We start from the raw sequence: 20,743 nt of genomic DNA on the forward strand, positions 1-20,743 counted from the left end.
CCTCCCTGGCCACCCAGTCCCGCCACCCCGTCCTCCTCGTCCTCCCCAGCCTCCCAGTCTTCTCCGTCCTCCCACCCCATCCTCCCCGGCCGCCCTGTTCTCCCAGTCCCGCCACGCCGTCCTCCCGGGCCCGAGCGCCTGTCACCGCACCTGGGGTCAGAGGCCAGCTCAGGCAGGCCTCAGAAGGGAACTCCGGATGTTCCCGGGTCTTTAAAGGACCAAGAGCACTAACACTGACTTGAGAACGCCTTTCACTCCGCAGCTGATAGCAGCGGCGGGCGGCCACCTCGGCCCCGGTGTCCTCCATCTCCAGTTCCCGGCCGCACTCCCCCGCCCACCGTGCCGGCGTCCACTGGCGCCCGGGGCTCCGCGGCGCCGCCAGGTGACGTCAGGGCGAGGACACGTCAGAGAGGCGCCGCCAGGGTGACGTCAGAGAGTGTACGTCACGGCGGGCCGCCGCCTGGGACTATAGGGGGAGGGGAGTAAGGCCTCCGTTGGCAGGAGTGAGGTGCGGGTGCGACGGGGAGAAGCCCAAGGGCGAGGCCTGGAGCCCTCGGCCAGCCCGTGGCGCTCTCGGTCCCGGACGCAGTTCAGCGTCCGCCCCTCAGCTAAGACCCGGCGCCCGGGACCCGGCCTCTCTCGGCTGCGGGCGCTGAGGCGTTACCTCGGGTTCCGTTGGGCAGCCGCCGGCGGCGTGAGCCCCTCCACAGCTGGAGGCCGGCGCGCGCCGCCATCGCCTCAGCCGGCCGGCTGCAAACCCCGCCCCCTCCGCCGCGCGCCTGCGCCGCGAGCGGCCGCCAGAGTTGACGGGAGGGGCCCCCGCGTTCCCTTCTTTCCCGGGACCGGCCCACTCGGGCCGCAACAAGGGGGGGGCGCGTTTCTCAGCGTCCCCGGGGCCCCCCTCGCGAGGAAGCGGCGGCCACGGGCTCCGGGTCTGCGGAGCGGGCTGCGCGGTGCCCCTGCCCTCGGGGCCGCGGGCCGCGGCGGAAGCGCGGGGCGGTGCCGGCTACCAGCCAGCTCCTCGGCGCTCCCCCTCAGCGGCCGGCGGGATGGTGCGTCCCGCAGGGCGCGCGCGGCTCCCGCGCTTGGGCCGCTCGGAGCGGGCGGGGGCGCAGAGGGCGGGGGAGCGGGCCCGACTCGCAGGACCGGGCCCCGGCCGCGCCGTTGGGGAGCGGGCCCCGCGGGGCGGGGCGCGAGCCGCCGCGGAGCCTTCTGGCCGCCGCGACCATGTCGGAGCCGGCGCCCAAAGTTCCCGAGGAGATGTTCCGAGAGGTCAAGTACTACGCGGTGGGCGACATCGACCCGCAGGTACCGCGCCGCCCCCGTCCGCCGCTCTCCGCGTCCCCGGCCCGTCCCCGCTCCCGCCGCGGGCGCGCGCCCGGGCGCAAAACGTCGGGGCACCTCCGGCCGGGCCCCGCTGGGCCCGCCGCCCTGGCTGCGCGGACGCTGGGCCACCTGGCGCCGAGCAGGCCTGGGGCCGGAGGGGACGGGGGGCGGGGGATGCGGGTCCCGTGGCACCAGAGGCAGAGGACCTAGGGGAGGGGACCTGGAGTGGGGACCTGGGGGGTGGTCTGCGGGATCTTCTGGAGGGGAGGCAGGGGACCTGGGGGTGGGGGTTCTGCGGGACTTGCGACCGGCGGGGAGCAGAGGAGAGGGAGGGCACGTGGGGGTGGTCGGGGAAACCCGTGGCCGGGCGGCTGGAGCGGGGAAGTCTTCAGGACCCACGATTAGGGGGAGCGTGAATCTGGGTCGTGCTCTACTGGGACCATCAGCGGGGACGGCACCTGGAGGGTGAGCTCAGGGAGGGGAAGACGTGGAGACGGGGCTACTTTCTGACCAGAGAGGAGGAGAGAGCGTGGGGGTGGGGGACCATGCCTCGGGCCTAGCACGGATTGTCACCGACCTCCGCCTGGTGAGGGTCCGGCGTTCTGCCTCATGTGGTAAGTCCCCCAAGCCTGCCACTTCAGCCAACTGCCACTTTGCCCCTTTCTGGGGCAAATTCGGACTGGGAGCATCCTTCTTGCCGCCCACCCCGTGGGTTTGGGTTCCGAGAGTGGACAGGGCGAAGCGGATGAAGCTCAACTAGGAACCCCAGGTCCAGGCTGCTGAGGGCTTAGAGAACTGCCCCTGCTGTGGACAGCCACCGGAGCTCACACGTCGGGGTTGTGCAGCCTCAGTCGTGTGCAAGGCGCTGTTTGCCATCCGCGAATTCCCATTCTTTGATTTTCCTAACTGGGGGGATTAAACAGTAAATGTGGAAGATACCCGGGTAGCACCATCACTGTAAACATTTAACAGGTTCATGCCAAAGGATCTTGTTTTTCCCCTAAGTTTATACTTCTGTTTAAACGTCAGAGTGTTACTCTTCCACTGTGGAAGCGAATCTTAGTTGAATATCTTTTTCAGGTGAATCCTCACAGGATTCCCTTTATTAAAGTTTGTGCAGTTCAAGTTACCTGGGGTGTCTCATTTGCTGTGAGTGCTAAGCGTGGAGGGGAGGGAATGCAGAGCCAGGTGATTAGACCTCAGTCCTCCAGAGTGGAGACAGGTGTTCCACCAGTAATATTGTTTGGCATGGAAGGAATTGTGGAAGGCTGATTGGTCTTGGCCTTCTAGAGGCTGATCTCTTGATATCTTAGTAAACTAAACTAAGTCCCTTGCATGACCCCCAAGGTGGATCCTTTTTTACTGTAATTACAGGGTGAAGAGACTGAGCCTTGAATCTAAAGATACACAGGTGTTGAGCCCAGAGTGATCATGACGAGCGCCTGTTAACAGGCAGCTTTTTCCAGTATTGATAATTTTCCTGTCTTTCACTCTCCATCCTTCTCCCCCACCTCCTTCCTACTCTCTTTATTTCATTTTAGGACTTTGGCTCTTATGAGGGACTTGAACCAAATGTTACTTAAAACCTGGAACAAGCTGAATTGGAACCATATTTGCTCAACTATGAGTCAAATCTAAGTGCTTAAAAATGTCCTTGGCAAACCACTTTGATGTGAAACAGTATATTTTCTAAACGATTTAGAGCCAGAACATTGATTCCCTGAATCTTACAAATACGGATTCAGAAAGTTCACGTATATTGAACATCTAGTACCTGTTTAGGCGGTGGCCTAGATGGCAGATGTAATCTGAAGATGAATGGAACCTGATACCCCTCCCTGAGGTCCCATCATTGCTGAGGGTTGGGGAGCATACCTGAAGACATTACAGTGTAGGGTGGTAGGTGCAGCAAGGACAGACTTTTCTGCTGGGGTGCATAGGAAGAGGCAGCACTGAACTTCTTGAGCTGTACGCAGAAGGTAAGAGGGTGAGGTGGAACGCGTGTGCTGAGGAATGGAGGCGTTGATATATTTGGGGTACACCAGGATGACCAGTACACCTGGTGCAGAGTGACGTGAGCTAAATCTAGTAAGACAGATTCAGTCGTATGGAGACTGGAAAGAAGCCCATGGTGGGCATCTTTCGGTCCATGAAGTAAAGTAGAAAAGGCAGGCGACGGTGGGTGAAGATTGAGCAGGAGGTGAGAAAGTGAAGATAGGTTGGTCTGTTGTTCCAAGCGATTTTTCAGCAAGAGGAGGCGGAGAAGGGGCCTGGGTGTGTGAGCACGTGTGCCTGTGTGCACGCGTGTGAGGATCAGTGGGAACGTCATTGTTCGTGGGTGGAAGGGGAGAGATTGAAGTCTCAAGACTCCTAAAACAGGCAGTAGGGTTGGAAATGCAGGCTGGAGGATAGATAGGAGGAGGGCGCCATATTCTGTGGGTCAGGTTGAGTGGATGTGGAAACTAAAGGTGCTTGGAGGTGAAGGGAGGAAAGTGGAGGTGACCTGGCTACAACCACTGTTTTTTCACTTATTAAATACTTAGCATTGGCTCCAGTTGCCATCTCTCGTTGGTCAATAAAACATTCTGAAAAAATTTACCCAACTTGTGGGTAAATTGAGCTACGTGGGTGTCAGGTCACCTTCATATGTGGTGCATCCCTGGGCTCTTCGGGCTCTGCGCTCACCTCCACCTGTCCCTGAAGTCTGGCAGGTGAGTAGCCTCCGATTCACTTACCACTGTGCACCTGGGGGCCTCACTCTCAGAACTTCGGCCACCATTGACTCCCCATCTGGTTGGGGCCCACGTCTTCCAGATACCATTGATGTCTTTTCCTAGACTTTCCACCTGGCATTGGGAGGATGTGCCCCAAACCAAAGTACTTTTCTTGCTTCCCCACCTCTGCACTTGTAACCTGCTCCTCCGTGCATGCTACTGTTGTGGCCCCAGCACTCTCTCTTGCACTCCTGCCCCTCCCAGGCACTGAGTCCTGTGCGTTCTCACTTCTTTCTTCTTCCTGTCCCTAGTGACAGTCCTTGGGTCAGTTATTTGCTGCTTTCCCCGGGACTGCTGCAGTTGTCTCAAGCTTAGTCCGTTCTTCTTGCACTGACCATAATCTTTTGGCAAAATCTGGTCATGCCATTTCCCTGCTTAAAACCCTTGCATCGCTCCAGAAGACACTTCTGTATGAGATTAAAATACAAACACTTTTGCATAGCACGTGACAGTCTGACCCTGTCACCTGTCCAGTGTCGAATGCTGCTCTCCCCTCAACAGTGCATGTATTTTTGTCTAACTCCATAAGTTCATCAAGATTCTGCTCATCTAGCTCCTCTTTTAGAAACTTTCCCATTTGTGGTGAAACTACCTGTCTCTAAGCCTTGAAGTTTGAGCCTGGGCCCCCGTCTCAGCACTGGAGTGTCGTCTGTCAGACCTTCTGTTTTCCAGGCAGAGACATTGCCTGGAACCTGGCTCACAGCCTCCATGCTTTCTCGGTCAGTGGATCAGGATCTGCTTCCTACTGTCCTCAAATGTTTGATGGCATATGAGTCAGAGTAAAAGGTTATTAAATCTGTGTTGCGAACATGGTGTGTTTTTATTAGAAATTTTATTGTTCACAACACTTTGTGTAAATCAAGAATGAAATGCAGTGTTTTTCATTTTAATTTGTGTGGTTTTTTGAAGGTTATCCAGCTTCTCAAAGCTGGGAAAGCCAAGGAAGTGTCCTACAACGCTCTAGCCTCACACATAATTTCAGAGGACGGGGACAATCCTGAGGTTGGAGAAGCTCGGGAAGTCTTTGATTTACCTGTAGTTAAGGTCAGTAGTAAGTCTCATTAATTTTATACACTTGATCATGTGTCTTGAAATCAGTGTAAAGTCTTACTGTAACTCAGTGTTTGCCCAAGTACTGTTTTGTATGGGAAGCTGCTAGGTGAACAGAGCTCTTCTGACACGTCACCAGCCTACCACAGCGCGAGGCCTGTTGCGGTAAGTCATGCTGTGGCCAGGTTTCTGTACATTGCAGGTACTGATCGGTCACTCAGGCACCTGCTGTGGCATGGCCTGGTTCCTCTCTGCCCCTCCCCGTCTGGCCCTGTAGAGAGCCAGGGACGTGTCCTGGAAATGGGTGTGTCCACGTACAGCGATGGGCGCTGGGGACTCCTTAGGAAGTATGCTCACCCCGGGCAGGCGGAGTCCTGTCAGGACGTGACTCCTGGAGGGTCTACTTTCCATCCCCACTGTGGCAAGTGGGGTCTTAATTTCCAGCTAGACATGTTGGAGGGAGTCCTGTCCCCCATTTGCTGTGCTGTTTAACTGCTCTCCGACAGTGGTCATGGTGACTGTCCCACTGTCCACCCGGTGGCCATTATTGGTACCAGCTGACGCTGGGTGGTTTGTTCTAGAAAGTGGGGGCCTCAGCTGGTGGGTGACCTGTTCACAGTTTGTTGATCTGCACACTGGGCTGTTCCCTCATTGCTCGTAGTTGAGTTGACTGATGTTAAATGCATGTTTTGAAATGTAATTTTCTAGTTTTGGTCCTTCAATTTTTTTCTAATCATAGGTGTTATATGTTTGTTTTAAAATAGTTCATTCCACTACTGCTTTTGTGTGTGTGTGTGCGTGCGCGCGCGCGTGCTATCAAATACTTTGCCTGAAAATCAGTACGAAAATTACTATGGTTTAATAACAAGAGAGGCTAGGAGTTAGGAAAGATTGCCGGTAAGTTTGGGGTGCCGAGAAGCTGGCTGGCCGCTGGGAAATCTGTACCTCATCAGTACCCAGGTCTGAAATTGCCTTGCAGGCTTAGGAACCTGGTTTTTGAAAATAAACCTGAAAGCAGATCTGTCTCATGGGAAGGTTCTCAAAAACCAGACTCTGCAGAGAAGGCCATGTCAGTCAGAGTGACTTTAATTTGCAGCGATGCCATGCGGTGGCCATATTGCTACCCTGGACCTCTTGTTTCGGCACGGCCAGCTCCCTCATGAAGCCCGACCATGAACAGGTCCCTGCTCGCTTCACCTGACCCCACTGGTGAGAGAGAGAGGCTTGTGACAGGCGCTGGACTGTGGGCTCACGCACTTACCTCCCTGGGACCCTGCTTTTGTCTCTGGTTTGCTTCCATTCTTCCTTGGCTGTGGGGACAGTATCTCTGCCCCCCTCAGCTGCCTGGGACCCCTTGTCTCAAGACAGTGACTTCCCCTAGATTATGCAGGTTGCAGAGTGAACCTGAAAAGGGCAGCCTTAGTAACAAATGTTGGGGACTAAGGTCATTGTTGCCAGACCATTTAGAGCAGTGGTTCTTAAATCTCATGATGCTCAAATCCCATTTCTCAGCAAGCACTTTGTAATACCGCCTTTACTATTCCTTTATTTATATGTAAGAGAACATTACGTAATTTAAAACCTATATGTACACATATACTTATGTATAAATTGCCCAAAGTGAAATGTAAAAGAGGAAAAAAAAACCCAGTAATGTGTATTTCAGTGTGTAAATCCTTGGGCACCAGTCCATGGAGGATGGGGTAGGGAGGTGAGCCTCTGGGACTGGTCCGATGTAAAGTGAGTGCCGCAGATGTGGACTGGTCCCCTAAGCTCACGGGCACGGTCGCCACTGGGCGGTAACATTTCAGAATGGTGATCAGTCCTTGCTAGAGTTGTGAGCTAAAAAAACAGTCGTCTTCATCTTACATGTTGTATTTCTGGAAAAGTCAGGCTGTAATAAGGCTGCATAAAATACCCATTATGTAGCTTCTATAATTATCACCATTTTGCCAATCTAGCTTAATAGACCCCCCGTCCTGCTCTTCCCCTTTGGCTGTGTTAGCTTGAAACGAGGCCCCAGGCGCACTCATCTTTCATCTACTTCACAGCTCCAGGCTGCTTGTGATTTGTGGCAGTGCCTGTCCTGTCCAGGGACTACAGTGCCACATGACAGGATGATGGAATTTGTCAGAGCTGACCCAGCAGTTTGTGTGCACCCCAAGATGATGCTGCTAGGCCCTCAAGTTTTTATTTTTTTTTTATTTTTTTAAAGATTTTATTTATTTATTTGACAGAGATAGAGACAGCCAGCGAGAGAGGGAACACAAGCAGGGGGAGTGGGAGAGGAAGAAGCAGGCTTATAGCGAAGGAGCCTGATGTGGGGCTCGATCCCGTAACACCGGGATCACGCCCTGACCCGAAGGCAGGCGCTTAACCGCTGTGCCACCCAGGCGCCCCTGCCCTCAAGTTTTTAGTCTGAGCTCAGCTGATGGAGGCAGAGGCCTGGTTCCATAAGCGCAGATCCCTTGGCCTTTAGCTTACTAAATTTGACAACTGCATTTTAAAAATAAGTCATCTGAATGCATGGTGACAGTTTATCATTTATGTATTTGGATTGTATAGATGTTTGAAACTTGCATCTTTAGGCACCAAAACTTACAGAATAATTTTTTTAATGGAAATATTTTTCTTGGTGGCCTTAGGGCATCGTTGGAAATGTTAATTATGCTGACTTACAGTGGGCTTATTTTTATATATTGTTATTGGCCTTTGGGATAAATAATTCCTTGTTACTATGCTTTTCTAGTTCTCCATTTCTGCTTTATTGTTATTGGTGTGTCCTACTGACTTGGCATTATTTTTTCTACACCCCTCTGAATGAGGGTCTGAGGGTGGGTCTACTCTGCGTGGATATTATGACTAGCCCTAAATCCTTAAACAGGGATACCTATGCTTGCCCTCACCCCCAGGTTCGCAAAGGGACACTTCCCAGGGTGTGTGCTGCATGATAGTTGGAAGGGGTACCTTTCCAGAGTGTCAGCTTCCTTCCGTGGTCACACTCCTGCTCAGAGGCACCTCTCCCAGTGTCTCGAGAAAAGTCGCACTTTCACCTGCCCGAATGCTGTCACAGTGCATTGCCCCAGGCTCCAAAAATCGTCCTGCACTCTAGAGGAAGGGATAAGTATAAATGCTGGTTTCTGGAAAGCAGCCTGGCGCTAAGCCATGCAGCCAAGGATCTCCGCAGGGCTCCAGGTGTCACTGTGGAGAATAAAGCTCGGCCCACGGGATGATGTTGATTGTGGAAGAGTCAGGGCCAGTAGCAGTTCGTGATGCTGGCCAGCCCCCTTGATTTAACCGAAGTTTGCCCAGGGTTATCAAAGAAATGTGAAGGCGCGTTGGCTGGAAGGCATGGATAGAAGTGTGAAGTGCCGTCTTGCAGCGCAGGGCACTTCGTGCAGCAAGTTAGCGCGCTCGGCAAAGTCGCCCGATTGTGGTGAAATGATGATCCCAAGTACGGCTAGTCTTGCAGTTTTTTTTAAATACCCAGTATTCCTACATCCTGTCCACAGAAGACGCATTGTTATAAACTGAGGCTGAAACATTGTTGGTGTCACCTGGAAAATGATGAGGGGGTTTGGTTTTCTAGAGTCATTTTAAGGCTGGCTGACAAGACCGGAAGATTGGTGAGGGTCACAAGGCTGCAGCATGAGGGGTAAGAGAGCAGAGACCACATTTCTCCCCTTCATGCGTCTATTTGCAGTCCTTGCACCATCTCTGGCACAAAGTAGATTCTCGATAAATACTTGATGAATAAATTGATGCATGAATAATAAGTATGTATGTACCTTTCAGTGGGTTAAAGTTTCTGGACTTTTCAGTTGGCTAAATGGGGTAATATGTAGTTGAATGTAACTTTAAAAATTAAATGTAGAAATTTAAGATAATTTTTTAAAAATATAAATTACTCCAAAAGGTAATAATTAAGCTACGATTTTATAATGAATCTGAATTTTGGAACTTGTAAAAAATTACCAGAGATACTTTTCATGGTTTGCAAATGTTCTGTCTGTTGGGGTTTACTGAAAACACTCATGAATTTACACTTGGTTGGATTTCAAGATTGAAGACAGGAACCAGGGAGCTGCTGATGTACCTGAGATGGGGAGGGAGTGGGGATGGCTGTTAGGTCCCTGTCCTTAGGATAGTCTCCAGCTGGCCTAGACGCTTAAGCAGTAGTAAGTGTGTACACCTAGAATTTAAATTTCTGTATGTAATAATTTTTAAAAATATCTGGTAGTGCTTCATTCTATAATTCAGCTTTTCACCTTGAGTATTAATAACTGTGGTATTTTTTTTTTTTTACTACTTGAGTACTCATGATCTGGGTGCTTTGTAACCCATTAAAACAGATTATAATTTCTAGGAGCAATGCTGATGAAATAATGTCATTTTGATTATAAAGTTTGAAAATATTTTTTGATTTGAGTTCTTATTTTCTTTTTCAGCCATCTTGGGTGATTTTGTCCGTTCAGTGTGGAGCTCTTCTGCCGTATCCTTTTTGGGGAAGGGAGGAGGGAATCTGGGTTTAAGGCTGACGCGGTAACCAGTGGATTCGTTAGTTAGGGCAGTTCATGTGTGTGCATTCTCTGTCTCTCCTGTTTTCCATTCTGCGTCAGACTTCACGCACCTGCTCCTTGTCATCACCCCTGGTGCGAGGGGCAGCAGCTGTGGGGCAGCATCTCTGGGCTGGAACCTGGGGCACGAGCTCAGTTCTGGGCCTGGGCTTTATGATCTTGGGCAGTCTGCTTCTCTGGACCTCAGTTTTCTTGTCTCTGGAACAGACCATTTTTGTGATGTCCAGTTAGGTGGACTATTTCTGAAATTGTAAGTGTACCTGAGCCAAATGATGAGTTATCTGAGGAGTAGACGGGGAAGAGAACAGCAGACCGTCTTTAGTTTCGTGCACTGTTGTTGTTGATAGGTTGGGTAGAAGGTGTATTTAACACAGGTGTTGACACCTGCTGTGGGCTGGGTACTAAAACCAGAGGGGTCACGAAGATCTCGTCGCTGCCGTCGCGGAGCTCCGTCCCGTGCCGGTGTCCCGTGCCGCCGGTGTCCCTCGCCTCGGTTTTGAGCGTGGCTCCAGAGCACAGTCCCCCCCACCTTTGGGAGATGTCCGGCTGCTGCTCAGTGTCCTGAGCCTCCCGGCTTCTGTTTCCAGCTGGCAGTGTGGAGCTTCACTGGACAGTCACTTCACGTGTAGCCTGCTTGTGGGGATCCCTTCTCTTAGGGGTACCCGGTCCCACCATGATGGTAACATTGCAGACTCCGGCAGGGATGATGTCCTTCCCCTGTTTTGTTTTGCAGCTGTGCCAGGCAGTTCCTGTGAATGCATTTTTACTTACTGAACTGATGCAGATGGAGGGAATCTTTTTATATTAAATATTGATAGGTGGCCTCAAATAAACAGAAGACATCCCTTTGTAAGCAGTTCTTGGAGGATGTGCAGAACTTCAGCCTCTCCAACTCAGAAGTTCCAAGATTCCTCATAATCTAAAGAGTTAAAGGAAATCCGTTCCTGTTTTGTTTTAGTTTTCGTTCTTTTGGTTTCTTGGGAGTTGTTGTAGTCTTTATAAGCACAGGGGGAGAAGCCGGGGAGAGAGAGGGGTGGTTTTGAGGACGAGAGGTTGGGTCTTCCTGCGCTAGGTCATTTATTCTCCCACAAGATCCCTTAAGAAGCTGCCGTTGCCCCGGAGTCCTTAGTTGCCTGTCCCAGAGCAGCCCGCTCACGGGCGGACAGCGCCGGACTTGCCTTTGTTCAGGTGGCCCCAAGTCTTTGGACGGAGGAAATCCTTAAGGGGCAGGTAGGAGGATGGAAACCGGTGGTGGAGGGTGGGGCTGAGGGCGTGACGTTGGGGGCTGTAGAGCACAGCGCAGTCATGCAGGCTCGGCTCTCTCTCAGGTTTCTCCGCAGGGCTGTGCGAGAGGCTTCCAGAAGGCAGCGGGATTTTCAGTCCGGTCTGTTTCTCTCAATTCACGTATCCGTGGGTATCCTGTAGGAAGAGCAAAGTCATACTTTAACTCATTTTGAACTGTAGACACTCCAAATTCTTCAAAAAGTCACGTTTGCTTTGAGTAGACTGTAGAGTGCAGGCACCCAGAGGCCGTGTCCGCTTGCTGCAGCCATAGGCCCTGTGTCCGGCACACAGTAAGCTCTTCTGAGTGAATTTTACAGATCAGAGCTTTAGAGCTGGGGGGGTGTTGGTAATTATGTTTTCTGACTCTTGTTTTCACAAAGGGAAAACTGAAGCTCAGAGTTGGTCTTGCCCAAGTTCATAGAGTTGGTGGTGGTGATAAGACTAGAACTTGGGTTCTTCTGTGGAAGATTCTCTGCCATACCACAGAAGTTCCCTTAATGTTTGCTTCTGAAATACACCTGAGGCTTTTCACCTGCTTTTAAACTAACGGCTGTGCCGTGTGTGTATGTAAGTGTGTGTGTGTGTGTGTGTGTGCAGCGAGCTAGGTCTCAGAGGTTTTCCCTGTGAGAGTGCTGTGCCCACTTCATTGATGAAGTCAGTGGAGATGCTGGGTCTGAAAGTGTGCTTCACACGACCTCTCTGTTCTTTCTGTGCTGTCAGCTGCTCCTTTCTCCAGTCTGCCTGTCTCACTCTTCGGTCAGCCTGTCTTTTTCCTACATGGATCCAGTGGGAGGGCAGGGGTGGGTCATGTTCAAACGGGCAGATAGGATGTCTTAGGGAAATGCAGGTGCACTAATCTCATTTAATTGGAATCTTAATAACTATCAAACAGAGTAAATGGTTTTTCTCCAGAGTCATGTCAGATTTTTTTTGGAATCACTGCCTGCCTCTCCCAGGTAAGCATGATTACCGCCTGTCGGTGGTATTCACACGTAATAGTTCTGAGTTTTTATAAGATTGGATTTATGACCTATTGATAAACCAGTTTTAAAGAAGCTCTTTACTAAGTAACTGTATTCAGTGTGACCTTATGACACATTTATAATTACTTAAATATTCATGCTTAGTTTTAAGGTATCAAGTTTTAATGGGTGGAAATGATCTTTCTAAAGAATTACAAAGATACAGAGTTCGAATATGAAAGACTAGTAAAAATGAAATTATTTAAGATGACAAAAATTCAGTCATAAAGGCAAAGAATTTTTTTAATAAAGGTTCAGATTAATAAGAAAAATAAAATCTCAGTAGATAAGGCAGAGAAATGAACTCAACTTTTTATGAAGAGGAATTACAAATAACAAGTGTGATAAAACATTCGACACACTTTAATACCCAAGACGTGAATGTTTTCATAGCACTGAGATGAGACTGTCCGCTCTCGAGTTTGTGACCGAGTTTTGGGTGCTGACACTCTTGCAGACAGGCTCCCCCTCCCTGGCGGTGGGAGTGTACATCGGTGCGGCTGTTTTCTACAAAAAAAAAAAAGTTGTCGAATCAAGAGCCCTAAAATACTCTTTTTATTCTCCCCTGCAGTTCTCTTCTGTTTAGAAATTTGTCCCGAACTGGTAGAAATAAGGGCAGATTGATGGGTAAAGGTGTCAGCAGAGCATTATGTAGAATGGGGTAAAATTGGAAAAAAATGAGATCATCCTGCGTTTGGAAATGGTTCAGAAACCTGTTCTGTGCATTTACATGATAGCCTAACTACGGAGCCAGGTTTGAATTATGCTTTATGAAAATATGGAAAGAGATGGGGAAAGTCTTTCCATGGGGAAAAAAGGCAGGCCATTAACAGTATGTGCTGTGTTACAGTAACCAAGTAAAATATATGAGAAATATCCAAAAGGAGAGACCAAAATGTCACCAGTGAGGAATTCTAAGTAGTGGGAAAGTGAATATTCAGTATTTTTAATTGTATTTGTCCCCTGCACTGCCAACTAGAAAACCCTCAAACTTTAAAAAACCATTATAACAAATTCACTGGGTGTTGTTTGAACTCACTTGACAGTTGCATAGGGCGGTGTGTTTAGCATGAGGACAGGAAAGGGTGCGTCCACAGGGCTGCCTGGCCACAGGCCCTCGCGGACCTGCTCCCACCGGGACCCTGGCGAGGAGCAGCGTGGCCCTGTCCCTGTGGCAGCCTTGAGGAAAGGGCCTGTTGGAGGCATTAGGGGAGCTGGGAGTCCTGAAGCCAGGAGACGCTCTCGTGCCAGCGGCCTCCCTGTCTCCATTCCCTGGTTACACAGTAGGCAAGTTCAGGGAGGGTTGCTTTGTTTTTGTTTGTATCTCGTGTAAATTCTTGAAGTTCTTTAAGATTATAAAATTCTTTTTGTTTTTGCTACATTCATTTAATAGGGATCCTTGAAATCTTGGCTCTTTTTTCCTCTTTTAAGAACAGGAATTTTGTTGATATTTGTATTTTTCAATGTTTTTCACATCTGTGCTATAAACGTATATAACGATAATGATTTTCGAAGTTGGCCAAAGTGAAAACCTTTTAATGATGGTGCTGTGGCTCTATGTGCCTTTCCTTGGTCCCTTATACTTCTCTGTATGTTCCAAACGTACAATAAATATCAGAAAGGTTTTAAACATGAAGACATTATTATTCCTTAATGTGTAAACACGACGTCTTTTGGCTAAAATGTGAATTTTGCATTTCATTATATTTTCATTTACTGGATGTGTGGGTTCAGAGGTTTGGACCCCACTATCTGGAGGGTGCAAGTTGAAGGGGAGGAGAGAGGAAGAAGCTGGGGCGGGGGTCCTGAGGTATTTTCAGGGACTGAGGTCACAGTGACATGGTATTTAGCAGACCTGACTTGGGGAAATAAGAAAATCAAAAATAAACGTGAGTATAAGATGATTTCAGGGTTTTAAATTTGGTAATTAGACGTCATTAAATATTAACTGAGTTTAACATTAGAGAACACTTTCAGTCTTAGAAAAAAACCAATAGTTATATTTAACAAAGGTTTTAATAAATGTACCGGATTATTATTTAAGACACATACTGTAAAGGTTATGGTACACACACCATCTGCTGTGTGCTGTGCGAAATCCGGTGGCCCCGACGCCAGTGTGTGAGTCTGCAAGAGCAGGCCCGAGGTGGATGGCAGAGTCTGGGAAGCCCGTGGGGAGGGGAGATGTCAGACCTGAGGGGCCTGAAAGAGTGGGCAGAGTTAGAGCATGAAGGCGGGGTGTGCTTGTGTAGAGCCACATGGAAGGGGAGGAAGGGTGCCAGGGAACAAAGGCTTGTTCTCGCGGTGCAGGGGGGCGGGTGGTGGGGAACATGGGGACTGAAACCAGGTGTTGGGGTTTGAGCTCCCTAAAGTAGCCAGTAGGATGCTTCTTTTCTTTTTTCTTATATATTTAAATTTGCATTACACATACTTATATTAGGACATTTAGAAAACAGAAAAGCAAACAAAATTAAAATCCTTGCAGTCCTGTAGGTACTGGTCTGGGAGCAGTAGCAGGACCGGCGGGGTAGGGATGGGAGTTTGGGTAGGAGGGAGGGGCGTGGCCTTGGACTCGAGGTAGAGGTTTGGATTCAGGATGTTGCCGTGCACACGAGGCCCAGACAGGAAGCAGCAGGACTTGGTGACTTGGGCATACTTGGGACGGACGAGGAGAAGGCAGTGCTCACAGTCCTGCATCAAGTCCTGCAGGAGCTGCCTCCACGGTGACTCATGAGTCAGAGGTGATGTCCTCCATCAGACCAGGAGTCTGGGGGGAAGTGCTGGCCAGCATCCCTGCTGGAGATGGGCAGCGGGAGCCTGGCTAGCCACACAGTGAAGATGGTGACCTCGGCTTGAAACATGTTAGCTTGGGGTGTGGATCAGCTACCCCACTGGGGGGCCGTGGAGACGTGGCATGAAGGGCAGAGCATTAGCTTCTTGTAGAAGAAGGTAGAAAGACATGTAACCAGGAAGAGAGCTTTGGGTAGCGTGCAGTGAAGGAGAGTTGGCAAGAAGAGAGACTGGAGCATAAATAGAGGTAGTGGAGGAGTGGGGTATTGTTTTTAGAAGCCAAGGATGAAATCAGATGCAACTGGTTTCTATTGCTGGACAAGAGCAGCACCCCAGGTAAAGGTGTGGGGCCCTAATTTGTGGCAGGTAGTTGTGCATGGCTTCCTGTGTCCCCTCAGTCCTGCTTGTGACCCGGGAGAGGAGGAGGGCAAAGATGCTGGACAGGGACCCAGGACTGCTGATTGGCCTGGTGGCCATCATGCAGCCTTCGGGGTCCATGTGGATCTCCGGTCTGGGGTTGAGAAGATGCAGATGTAGTCAGCAGGGGGGGGAGGGGGAGAATGGGGGCCCACGGAAAAGGTACCAGTTAGGTGGTAGAGAGCACAGACAGAGGCGAGCAGGCGTCCTTTGTCCTGTGGTCTGGGAAGGGTCCCAGCCCGTAGAGTTTTATCTAGGTGCGAAACTCATTGTGGGCAGTGGCTGGGTCTGTGGTAGACAGAAAAATGAATTTAGAAGGACCCTTGACAGTGTCTTTATATCCTTTTAGCAAATTCATTAGGTAATAAAAATTGGAATCCAGGATCAGAATGATCTTTATGGATCACTTAGTACACCATTCATCACTGAGGATGATGAATTGGAATCCCCAATGTGTCCTGGGATCACATGATAAAAAGCGGTGCTTTTGAGCTCATGAAGATTGATCGGATGAGGATGGACAAAATTCTACTTGATAGTTTTTCATGTGCCCAAACGCTGGTTAAGAAAAGTGTACTGGGGACACTCATATTTTGTGGTTGCTAAAAAGTGTTAATGTCAGTTTTAAGATGTATTCACAGACAACATGCACAGTGTGCGACTAAGGGACTTTGGTGCAACAGATACCTGATGAGTACTTCTTCCGTGACCGGAGCAATGCCGAGGGTACAGATCAGTTCAGATAGGCTGTCTTCCCCTCAGTAAACGTCTGTTCTTGCAGGGGAGACAGACCCGTGAGCACACGGCACGTTGCAGTGCACACATAGGAACAAGGGGGTGTGAGTGTGGACACGGTGCCAGGAGGAAGCCATCGCAGTGGTCAGTCTGTGTCACGCAGATCTGTTTGGGTGCCTGCACCTTTCTCTGAACACCAGAGCGCTCGCACGCACACTACCAGGCAGGACCCGCCTTTACGACAGGACTGTTTGCTTGGTGGCTCTCAGTGACCTTCTGTCTTTTCCCCGTCAGGGTGTTGATACAAGCTGGAGCTCTTTGTTGGAGTCTTCCAGAGCTCTCCCAGGGAGAGGTAGGGAAGGGAGCTTGTGCCGGCAGAAGCTGAGAAGCACAGACACCATCTGCCTTCTCCTGACCCGGTATTGATGCAGGCGGGGGCCCCGTTGTAATGTGCTGGGTAGGTTTCGGGGGACAGGTCAAGAGTCTGATGGAGAGCCTGGCCAGGGTCGTAATTTAAATCTTGAAGACTAAAAATAAAAGCCCTTTCCATTCTGTATCTCAATCAACAAATATTTCTTGACTGCCTACCCATGTGCCTCGCACTGTACTAGGTTCTGTGAGAGAGATCAAAGAAGTTAAAGACGTAATTCTTAGTGAGACCCCCATCTTTAATCAGGACGACTGTAGTTTTTAATCAAAGTGGCACAGGACACATTCAGGGGGCTAGAGCCAAGGAGTGTCCTGCTTGTGTGAGACCTCCCGTGAAGGGCGGGTGTTCCTGATTGGTATGAAGGAGGCATTTATTCAGTGGGGGCCGTGGATGAGGTGACCGTCCTCTGCTCCGCATTCTTCGAGAATAGTGGAGTGGGGAGGGTAAGCCTGAAGTTAACGGAGCGTGACCAGCCCCTAGATGCTTGCATAGCTCGCTGTTGGGAGTCCAGGGGCAGTGGTAGCGGAGCGGGAGTCGAGGGTGGGGAAGGCATGGAGCCAGCGCGTCCCGCAAACGTGGCTGTGGTTTGAGACGCGGGTGTGGGCGCAGCACTAGGGGGCTGGCCCCCACACGGTCAGATGGCCAGGACGGCCCGACTCACTGCTGAAGCAGTTGGGTCTGGTCTTCAGGTATCGAGGTGTTTGTTAGCCAAGGTGACGAGATATGTAGTTTACGAAGATTGCTTTCTTTAAAAAAAAAAACAAACTTATCCCCGATTATAAAATTAATGCTCTTGAAAATTTGGAAAATACAGAAAAGTATAAAAATGAAAACAAAAATGTCCCCATAATTCCATCACCACTAGATAACTTAACATTTTGGTGTGGAAAGAGCATTCTGAGTTATTAATTATGCTGATACAGATTCATTAAATGGGCTGGCGTGGATGTTTGAAGTCCTTTAACCTAGACGTGCATCGATGAAGAATCTGGTTCATGGACGTTCTCCAGGTTGACAGGAGCTAGTTTTGGAGACCGTGTATCTGTTCCGGGTCTCCCTTTCTCCCAACCGATGTTCTTTCCACAGCAATACACTTCTCCCTGTTGGGATGCAGGCCTGTACCGCAGGCTGGGGAGGGCCGCGGACTAGGCTCGCTGCGGTCAGTTGGCCAGGGCTGCGCGTAACTGACGAGTAGCCCGGGCTCTCCAAAGAGGGCATATTGAAGTTATGTTCCTTTAATTTCGTTTTTAATAAAGATGATACAACAATTTATTGGAGTAGTCCGTATTATCATGTAATTAAATCTCACCTCTCCAGACGCTGTGGGAGATAAATGTTTTTGTGAAAGCCTCTAGTTAAAAGTAACAATTTTCTGATCCAGTCTCTGAAATGTGACAATGACTAAAAGAGATATAAAATAGTGATTTTTCAAGGTGATTTTATAAAATTAATGTGTTCTTATTAGTAGTCACAGTAGTGTGGAATGTAAAATAATTTCTAGAAACATTTGTGAACTGGATGAAAGTAGATGTAAAACGTTAGAGTTCTGGCGAGCTGAGTAACGGCAGGTTTTAAAAACATGCTGTTTGTAATATTTACAGAATTAACTCGAGACTGTTCAAAATTCTTAACAACCATAACCCTCAATTTATAATAAATTATCCAGGAAAAAAATTGACTTCGTTAAATGATTACCTTAGAATTAATTAACACACATTTACTTTTCTTGTTTCTTTTGTCTTTTAGACTCTAAAATTTTATTTTTTAGAAGTTGTTTTTGGTAGTAAGTGCCCTTAGAGAAGGACAGGACAGGGAAATGCAGGTGGGCCTGGGTTTAGGCAGACCTGGGCTTTAGAGCCAGCCTTTCTGCTGAGTAGCTGTAATTTTTGTAAGTTTGTTTCCTGATCTGTACAGTGGGTCTGATGATTCCGACTTTGCGTGGCGGTCGTCAGAATCAGGGATTTTACGGAGCACTTGGCACAGTTCCTGGCACATAGGAGGCAGGCAATAAATGGTCCTGTTTCTGTTCTAGTGGAAGGAAGCCTCTTCCAACACGAGCCACTTGATGTGGAGTTGACCTCGTCACTTACGCGAGCATAACAGTTATTCCTTGTATGCTTGCCTTATTTCCTTTCACGCGTTAAGTAATATTTACGTTTTTCCCTGAGCTTACAAATAACGTGTTTTTATCTTTTTATTTTATTCATTTCTTAATTAGTATTTATCTACTAATGATTAAGGAGTTCTGTAATGATTTTGATACTGCTGTTGTATTTAAACGTTTTAGAACATGACACTTGTAAGATGGAATGATGTACTGGTTCCTTCTGCTTCTTTTCCCCATCACTTTTGTTGAAATAATCCTCCATTCATTTTTTGGAGTGTTATGGATATGTTTTTTTATTCTTTTGGTGACAAGGCAAAAAGATGTCTATAAAACTATCATGATAGGAATGAAAGTTTTTGTCACGATAAGCAAATGGCTAAAAGCTCATCTATTTTCCCCACTAATACCCTTAAGTTTATTTCATCTAAGTTGATGCAGCAGAATTGTTACGATGTTAACAGTGTATTTTCACGCTAACCTTGCCTGGATTGACTCGTGTGTCTCCCGTCTGGCAGGTGTCGTCTGACGACAGGAGTGCCTTGTGGGCTCTGCTCACTTTCTACGGGGGGCAGTGCCAGCTACAGCTCGACAGGAGGTGCACGCACCTGGTCGTCCCAGAGCCGAAGGGGGTAAGCGCTGCGCGCACCTGGCCCTCTCCGCACTCAGCCGTCACGTGTTGTTGCTGCTGTCTTTTAAATGACTGGTTAGATTCCATTTGCAGAAGCTGAGACCCGGCTTCCTTCCACCGAGGTTGTGAAAGGATTATCATTTTGATGCTGAGCCAGATGGGACCTCTGTATATAAAGTAATGGGGGGTTATTTTATGGAGAAAATGGGAGTTTTTTGAATCCCTTGAATTTCCTTTCAAATCCAGTAAAACCTCAGTTCATTTTTATTTGTGAAAATATGTAATTCTAGTCATCTTCACAGTTTTTAAAAAGGCCTTGTACTGAGGATAACTGTGTAAACATGTATTTGGTGAAGTTTCCAAGACCGTTTCCTTTTTAATAATCTAGAATATATAGAAGCACATTTATCTTGATAATGACAGGGCTCCTGGATCTCAGCGCTGGTGGGGTCACAGGCTTTTGGTTCCCCAGGTGGGGTCCCCAGGTCAGCGGCATCAGCCTTGTCCTGTGGATTTGTTAGAAATGCAAACTCGAGGGCCGCTGCAGACCCCGTAAATCAGAACCCGGTGAGGGCGGACGGGGAGCGCAGTCATCTGTGCTGGGCCCTCCCGGTGACTCAGTTGCACAGGAGAGTTTGCGAATCCCCGCTCTCGGGAAACCAAACTCTGGGAGTCCCATCAGCAGTTATTCATAACTTTGAGAGTCAAGGACAGTATATTTATGGTGAGTTAATTTTCCACGCATTGGTATCTCCTCTATTTTTTCTTAACTGCCTTCAGTCTACGTCAGCGCTGTTATCCTGTTTTCCACACGGGTGTGCTGAGTGGCGTGCGAGGAGAAAGGCATGTGCGCAGTCCTTGGCCAGGGCACCACTGCCCGGTGGTTGGCTTGGGGCTGACGTGCACCTGCCCTGCCGAGCAGACCCCTTTCACAGGGGCTTTGAGACGGAGCAGAGCTGGTCCACAGGTGTGTGCCGTGCACCACCCAGGTTTCCTGACGACAGATTTTGAGCCAGTGGGTGTGGTAGTTAGTGTAGTAAGCCCCACAATCCAAGAAGACAGGTCTTCTGTGAAAATTGAAGATTTGAATCTTAAAATCTATTTGAGTAAGAACTATTTTGCATAACCGTTTAAGAGAAATATAGTATGCTTTGATTATACTATTTTATGTTAATGTTTTATAATTTATGGCTAAAGTCATTTGATTTTAGGTGGTAGTTTGAAAGGAAACAAAGTCTTTATAGCTTTTGTAGGGATGAGCAATACTTCTGAAGAGCCAAATGGTAATTTAAGAGGAAGTATGTGAGTGGGGTCGGTTTGTCAAGCAGACCAGCTGATTGCACACAAAAATCAGTGGCATCTCTTTAAATCCTTTTTTATTTTTTAATGAACAAAGCAAATGTTTAAATGGCATAGTGAAACTACCTTTCACATCTTGAATTTTCAAAAATGGTCAGTTAGTGGAGAAGAGTGGAGTGATTTAGTAACAAAATCCACAGGACAAAGTACGCTTGTTCCGTACTGGGAAAGGCTGGTTCACAGCTGCTACAGGCTCCTGTGTGTAAGTGCGTCTGCCATGGCGGAACTGTGCCAGCGCCCCCCC

At 48.9% G+C, this 20,743-nt stretch overlaps 1 protein-coding gene across 1 annotated transcript in view; it reads left to right on the forward strand.

Annotated features, from left to right (window-relative positions):
- Positions 1 to 1,167: 1,167 nt before the first annotated feature.
- The window catches only part of PAXIP1 (PAX interacting protein 1), a 49,602-nt gene continuing 30,026 nt past the window's right edge, over positions 1,168 to 20,743 (forward strand). Inside the window, exons 1-5 of the mRNA XM_040643763.1 lie at positions 1,168 to 1,308; positions 5,010 to 5,144; positions 9,599 to 9,642; positions 11,904 to 11,967; positions 19,028 to 19,141. Of these exons, the coding sequence (XP_040499697.1) occupies positions 1,228 to 1,308; positions 5,010 to 5,144; positions 9,599 to 9,642; positions 11,904 to 11,967; positions 19,028 to 19,141 (438 nt within the window). The 5' untranslated portion in view covers positions 1,168 to 1,227. The remainder of the gene's footprint in view (positions 1,309 to 5,009; positions 5,145 to 9,598; positions 9,643 to 11,903; positions 11,968 to 19,027; positions 19,142 to 20,743) is intronic.

This window comes from Ursus maritimus, unplaced genomic scaffold (assembly GCF_017311325.1).
Source record: "Ursus maritimus isolate PB19 unplaced genomic scaffold, ASM1731132v1 scaffold_3, whole genome shotgun sequence".
NCBI classification, from domain to species: domain Eukaryota; kingdom Metazoa; phylum Chordata; class Mammalia; order Carnivora; family Ursidae; genus Ursus; species Ursus maritimus.